The sequence below is a fragment of the Impatiens glandulifera genome, chromosome 1, assembly GCF_907164915.1.
Source record: "Impatiens glandulifera chromosome 1, dImpGla2.1, whole genome shotgun sequence".
Taxonomy (NCBI): domain Eukaryota; kingdom Viridiplantae; phylum Streptophyta; class Magnoliopsida; order Ericales; family Balsaminaceae; genus Impatiens; species Impatiens glandulifera.
The window spans coordinates 150,189,752-150,197,656 of record NC_061862.1 but is presented as its reverse complement, the minus strand read 5'-3'; the positions used below and the strand labels follow the sequence as shown (position 1 = coordinate 150,197,656).

The following is a 7,905-nucleotide window of genomic DNA, read 5'->3' as shown; positions in this document are numbered from 1 at the left end:
AAAAATAACAATATTTTTTTTTTATGTTTCCAACTTCACACATTACCTTTTTTTTTTTTTTTACATTCAAATTGTATTGGACTATTTTGAACTTATATATTTTGAAAAAAATACTCAATTTAAAACATAAATACGTTCAAATTGATAGATGATACACAAAGTTATGTCGTTTCAAAATTTTACACAAAATAAATATCAAATCTATCTCTATTCAAATTTTCTCAAATATTTTCTTAGATCACACTATTTCTTATTCAACCACCTAAAGCAACTTCGACAAATTAGACATGTCAAATTTTTGGGTATTATGTTGTTGAGATCCTAGGAGATGAAGTATCCCTTAATGCAAAAACAACAATCACCAAATAATTGCAAAAAAGAAAAAAAAATAACTAAAGAACACAAACACAAGATTTTTAAAGGTTCGGTCAAAATATGCCGACATTCACTATCGAAGCACAACATACTTCTAACTTTATTATCAAGAATATTACAAGATTATTACAATGATTTTCTCATAATTAAAGTTCACATACAACTCACAAGAAAACGATACTCTCAAGGAAAAGACTTGATTTTTTAAAGTGAACAACTACACCTTTAAATAAGTTCAATTAGGTCAATATAAATATAGAATAATGATAGGGATCAGAGCGAGAAGAATCTTGACAAGAATGTGTAAAGAATGATGTGTCACATTTTAAGTGGATTGAAAATTCAATATGAGAGAAAATTTTAAGATTTTCAATCCACTTAAAATATGATATATCATTCCCTACACATTCTTGTCAAGATTCTTCCCGCTCCCTATCATTACTCATAAAATATATTGTTTAAAACTCTCATAAAGCTTCCGAATTATTCTTACCATATTTTCCTAATTATATTTTCATAACAAAAAATATATTTTTCTTTCGTGTTAATCTTATTTTTTAATATCAAGATGGTACACCGAAATATATAGTTTTTTTTTTGTTGAATATATTATTTCCTTGTAGGCTTGTACCAAGATTATATACCTTAGGGTGTGTTTGGTATGAGGTATAAGGGGTATAACACTATTGGTATAGTATAAACTATACCAATAATGTTTTAATATGGTATTTTGTTAGGATTTTACTATTGGTATAAATTATATCTCTATATAATTTATACCTCATATTTAGTATAAAATTGTAACTAATCCCTTAGGTACAACATTTTTCTTATATCACTTAATTTTTAATTTCTCATAATCTTTATTAATATTATATAACTTATTATTATAAAATATATTAAATATATTTTATTTAATTTTAATATTATTATTATTATTATATTTAATTATTTTTAATATATATTTTTAAATAATTCAATATTTTAATTAAAAAATATTTATTTATTTTTATAATAATGATTTTATTAATTATTAATTTAATATTTACTTATATTATAAATAATAGTTTTATTTTATTACAATTATTAATAATATTTAAATTAAATAAACATAATTTATCGTTTATATTATAATTAATTTTTTATATGTTAATTAAATTTACATTAATTATTAAATAACAGTACAATAATTTATAATAATAAACAATATTATTTATAATATAAATAAATATAAAATTATTAAAAAAATAATAATTAAAATTTTAAATTAATATCTATACAACTTATACTATCTTCTTATACTATATACTAAACACAAAATTATAAATCATATACAACTTATACCATTTTTTATAAATCATATCAAACATTAATAACTTATACAATTTATATTATCTATATTATTTATACTACCTATATTATTTATACTTCGTTACAATTTATATGTACCAAACGCTACCTAAACATACTGTAATTATAATATTGTAAATTCATTATCAAGGTAACCTGAATCGAAACCAACCCAAAGTTGCCTTAAATAATCGGGCATCTAAATGACCCGAAATTTTCCGGACCGAATAGAAGGAATTCAGACCAATATATTATAAGAACCGATTTTGTATAAGGATATGTTTGTTTTAAAAAGTAATTTGTTTATTTTATAAATTTGATCCGAATTTATACAAGGACCCTTTTGTTTCATAATATTTTTAGAGTAATGATAGGGAACGCGAATCTGGAGCCGCGAAAGTCCGCGAAAATAGAATATTCCTTTAAAATACGGAATATTCTCTCCTTTTATTAATTAATTTCTCTCTCCTCTTATTAATTAATTTCTCATTATTCTTATTAAATAATTTATCTCTTTGTCTCTATGAATTAATTAATTTATCTCTTTTTCTCTCTTACTAATTAATTAATTTATTAATCTTATCTCTAATTAATTTATTTAAATCATAAACTTTAAACCCTAAATTATAAACCCTAAATTTTAAACCCTAAATAATATCTCTTATTTTTTTATTTAGTTGAATTATGAATTTATCAAAAAAATTAATTAATTAGAAAATAATTAATTGAGAATAGAAATATTAGATAAACATTTGTAAGTAATAAAACTAAAAAAATATTAATAAGTCAATAGAAAAAAATAATAAGAAAAAGAAAAAAAGCATAAAGAATAAATAAAAAGAGAGTTTAGGGGTTTAAGATTTAGGGTTTAGAGTTTAGGGTTTATACTTTAAGGTTTAGAGTTTAGGACTTATGGTTTATGATTTATGATTTAGGGTTTAAGAGTTAGGGATTAGGGTTTAGCGAAAAAAATAATTAATAATTACAACACATTATATTTTATTTTACCAGTTAAAGTTAAAGTTAAATGAGAGATAATAAATATTAAAGAAATGAGTGAAATAATTAATCGCGAGAATAGGGATAAATTAGTTAGTAGAGATAGAGTTAGAAATTAATTAATAAGAAGAGAGAATATTCGGTAATTAAAAAGGAATATTCTATTTTCGCGGACTTTCGCGGCCCCAGATTCGCGTTCCCTATCATTACTCATATTTTTATATATATAAATTTTGAATTTTGAATTTTAATTTATGACTTATTAATTCATGTTTAGAAATAAAAATAATTATTATAATATTTGTTATTATTTTTATTTTTTTAAATTAATGTTGTAAGATTATTTAAAATTGATAAGAGTTATGTTTAGAATATTAAAACTATATTATTTTTAAAATCATAATAAAGAAAATAATTACTAACAAACTTATGTTTAGGATTATTAATAATACCAATAAAAATAAAAGGAAGAATAAAAATTAAATATACTGTAGGCCTATATTTTTTAACTTATCAAATATATTTTTTATAATAACTAGTGGAAGTATTGAATTAGATAAAATGATATTTTAAAATATTTTTTAGTTAGGTATATATTAATAAATTTAATAATATTTATTCATTTAATCTCAACTTCAAACATTTTCAAATAGGCCTAATTTCACTCAATTATAAAATTTAAAATTTGAGTACATTCTAATTATTATATTTCAATAATACAAAAACTTGTAATATAATGAAATCAATCAGACCCTTGTTTGAAATTTATAAGACTATTGTTTAGTGAATCCTATTTGTGATTTGTTCTCCTCAATTTCTTTAATTTCTCAGGAAAATAAGATCACGATTATTTTTTTTTTGTTTATTTAAAAGGAACAATTGATAATATTTTTGAGGTAAATGATTTAAAAAATAATATTATATAATAATAAAATAAAAATAATAATTTAAAATAAAATATATTTTAATATTTTAATTAATTAATAAATTAAATAACGAATAGATAAGAGGCCCTTATAATTTTTCTAAAATCACCCTTATAATTACTTTCTCTTAGGCACCCTTATAATTACTTTCTCATCTTTGGGGCTGGGTTGGGTTAGAGGAACTAAAACTTAATTTTCCTCATTCATGAGATCATTCCAGTCTTCAATAAACAGATTTAGTATGAACCTATTTTTTGTTTTTAATTATCGGGTATTTCTCTTCTAATGGTACCTGAAATCGAACGATTCTAACTCGAAATAGTTCCAAACCGAAATACACAAATAAATTCTCGAATTGAAGGGTGTTCCTTCAGATACCCAAACGGTCTGCTGCCATGTCTAATTAGAATGTGTAGATCTACTCAAGTTAAAAAAAAATATATGTCCAAAATGTATGTAAATATTATTTCATTTATAAAAGTACCAGATTAATTAGAAAAAAACGAAAAATAATAAGTAGATAGCAATACACACGTTTTGTTTATTTGGGAAAAACTCAAATAGTCACTTATAAGTAGGAAATAAGCTGTCCCTAAATGCTTTAATTTATTTCTAAAGCCCTTAATCCTTCCAAAGAAAATAGCATGATCATCTTCTTCATTCGTAGGTGGTGATTAAATCAGTTGGATCATCCTCTTTCAACTTATTTGCAGGTAGATTGTAATTGATGTTGCTACATTTGTAATAAACTCTGCATTAATTTCCACAAAAACGAAGAACAAAGATCAATTCAATTCGAATGAAATTTAGTTTCATTGCATTAATCTATTATTAAGATGAAAGAATGTAAAAACGTAGCTTACATTTATATCATTTTGTATTAACCATTTAAAAAAACTACCTTGGATATGGATCTCCCTTCACACGTCTCAATCCGAAAATTTATGCCATAGAAATCCATTGCAAACAATCTAACGACGATCCTTAACTGAATCTCCTCCGATATCCTGATTCATTTCACCATATTTCACAATATATATAGTTCAATTCAATCAACTGCTTCCATACATTTCAATATTGTTAATCTTGAGATCGGATTCTTCTGTTTCATTGTTCTTGAATTGATGATTATCAACCTCATCAAATCTCTGTTCTGATGAACTGATGAGTTTTTGAATTTGAGGTTTGGGTGGTTATCTTCACCTATATACATGATTTTCGGTTAACTGATTGCTCAATGAAAATTATATTATTGAATTGAATTGAATTAAAGTATTACAAGGCATTATATAGGATTTATTAAAAATATTTGTGGTTATTGAATTATAGTAATTTAATACTTTACTTTTACATTCCCTATTCAAAAGAAGTTTAGTTGTGTTAAGAAAACTTGGCTACCCAATTCATACGGATCTAACTCCATTATTTTTTTCAATGGATATACATATTTTAGACAAGACCTAACAACAATTTTTTTAGTCATTTTTCCATTTTTTAAAACCAATTTTTTCGTCGATTCATTTTTGTTTGAGCCTTCTCCTTGAGTTATCGATTTCATAATTCAATCTTCAAGGAAGGCCATTTGTCATTTTATTGTCTTGTAAGTCTCTACCAATAATTTCATTTTATTTTCTAATTGAATATTTTCTTCATTTAAATTGATTGAATTAAACTTTTTGACCCTAGGTAAGCAGTTAGTCTTTGGGCTAGAATAGACCAAGAATGTTCTTTACAGATTTTAAAACTAAAAAAGTTCACTTCCACAAAATATTAGTATACTTTTTTTTATAAATAATTAGTTAGGGTAACTTTAAGACCGGATCCCACTATAATAATATCTATTAACAAATTTAATTTTTTTATTTTATATATTTTTTAAATGTATAAAGTTAGCGGGTCATTACTTATATTTAAATCCCTTTAAATTTAAGACTTTAAATTTAAGACGTTCTAAATTTTATATATATATATATATATATATATATATATATATATATATATATATATATATATATATATATATATATATATATATATATATATATATATATATATATGCATTTGTAATAATTCTAATTGATTAACTTAATTTTGAGTTAAAATATTTTATTTTGTGATGAGTCTGAGAATGTTATTAATGATTACTTTATCAATATCTCGATTATAAAATAACAATTTTACTATGTTCATAATATTCACACAAATTTACAAGATTATATATGATGTTTTGAAGAATAATTATTTTTAATATCATTAAATTTATTCTAATAAAAATATCATTATTTCAAAATATTTGATTACTTATTTATTTAATAAATATTTTAGTAGTTATTCTAAATAAAATTATAATATTTATTTTTTCTAAAATAAAATTATTATTTTTAAAATTATATATTTATTTAATAAATACAGTTTTGGCTTATTTCTCATTTTTTATTTTTTAAAAATTCCCCAAAAATATAAAATACTTTAAAATAATATCTTCAAACCAAAAACATATTTTTTCTTAAAAATTGTTTGGTTCATTTCTTTATTTTCTCTGATTTAAAAATCTAAAAAAAAATATAAAATACTTGAAAATAATATTTTCAACAAAATTAAAAATATATTTTTCCGTAACACATGTTTGATTCATTTCTTTATTTTCTCATTGAATTTCTATTTAAAAATCTCCAAAAAAAAAATATTAAACACTTAAAAATAATATTTTAAACAAAAACAAAAAACATATTTTTGCTTTTGAACCAATTTGGTTAATTTATTTATTTTCTCATTACATTTATATTTATTACTTGCATTTAATTTTTTTTTATCATTCAAAATAGAATCCAATTAGTTGAAAAGCTAACTCTGATTTTTTATTTTATTTTTTATTTTTTCAAGTTTATCCAATTAACGCCTATCACATCTGACATATACGATATTTAAACTTAATTTTTTTCTTATAGTGCATAATGACTATTATATAGACATGCATAAAAATAGACGAGATGAATCCTTAACTCTAGAATATAAATTAGACTAGAACCTTAGACATTAATATAATTTCTATAATTTCAATACAAAGTGTAAAAATTGCTTATTTGAAAATGGTCAAAATTTTAAAGTAGAGATCGCCATTGACAGACGAATGAGACATAATGTCCATGTTCTTTCTCATTCACGTGTAACCAAAAATCGAACTAAGAACATAATCTCTAAGCTATGTTTTAACTCACAAATATATAATTTTTTTCCCTAATTTCTCGAGAAGCAAATTAAATTGCGATTCTTAATTCGATTGACTAACTAAAAACACTGTGTCATATTCCAGTTTGATTTCTCATTTTTTCCACAAGATTCGAAAGAAATGTCAATCAAGTGTAACTATTGATTTTTAATTTTTAAACGTTGGAGTGCTAAAATCAAATTGTATTTTAGGTAAGTCAAAAAAAAGAAAAAAAACCCACAAGGTAAAATGTAGAAAACATACAGAACCCTTAAACCCTTCCCCTGTTTTCAAATTGACTTGGTGCTTTTCAATGGCGGTTGATCATAGTGGTTGTGATTTCCTTCATACATGGTCATGAAATTAGTTGGATCATCCGATGATCTTTCAACATATTTTCGCATATTGCACTTGAGATTAACACACCTATAATAAATCCTGCATTTATTTGAACACAAATAAAGAAGAAGAAAGATCAATGATGAGTAAACTATTCAATTTCAGCTAACTCAAATGATCATCAATCTACCTTGGATATGGATTTCCCTCGATAATTTTCTGTCCATATTTTCTCCATCGAAATTCATTACCAAGAAGATCAAGATCAATCGAATCTTTAACAATCACTTCATTTAACTGAATCTCCTCCAATTTCCTGATTCATCATCACAAGATTTCACCACCACATAGCACTTAACACATATAGTTTCAGTAAACTGTTTGATTGATTCCTTACCTTCTCTTGTTGTTGTTCTTGAGATCGGATTCTTCTGTTTGATTGTTCTTGAATTGATGACTATTAACCTCATCAAATCCTCCCTGTTCTGATGAACTGAGTCTTTTAATCTGAAGTTTGATATGGTTATGTCTACCTTTATACACAATTACGTCTACCTGACCGTCTTTGATTGATTGTTCAACCTTCTTAATAGCAGGGCAATATAGATGTTTGCATTTATAATAAATTCTTACATTTTCACCTCTTTTAACCTTCCTTTTACCGTATTTCCCCCAGTTATAACCATCGCAAGAAGAAGAAAGACCCAT

At 23.3% G+C, this 7,905-nt stretch overlaps 1 protein-coding gene across 1 annotated transcript; it reads right to left on the bottom strand.

The window, feature by feature from the left end:
• Positions 1 to 7,148: 7,148 nt before the first annotated feature.
• On the bottom strand, positions 7,149 to 7,905 carry LOC124910722 (probable WRKY transcription factor 26). The gene is made up of 3 exons (XM_047451403.1): positions 7,595 to 7,905; positions 7,388 to 7,513; positions 7,149 to 7,296 (listed from the first exon to the last, which is right to left on the bottom strand). The coding sequence occupies exons 1-3, from the start codon at positions 7,903 to 7,905 to the stop codon at positions 7,149 to 7,151; spliced, it is 585 nt and encodes a 194-aa protein (XP_047307359.1).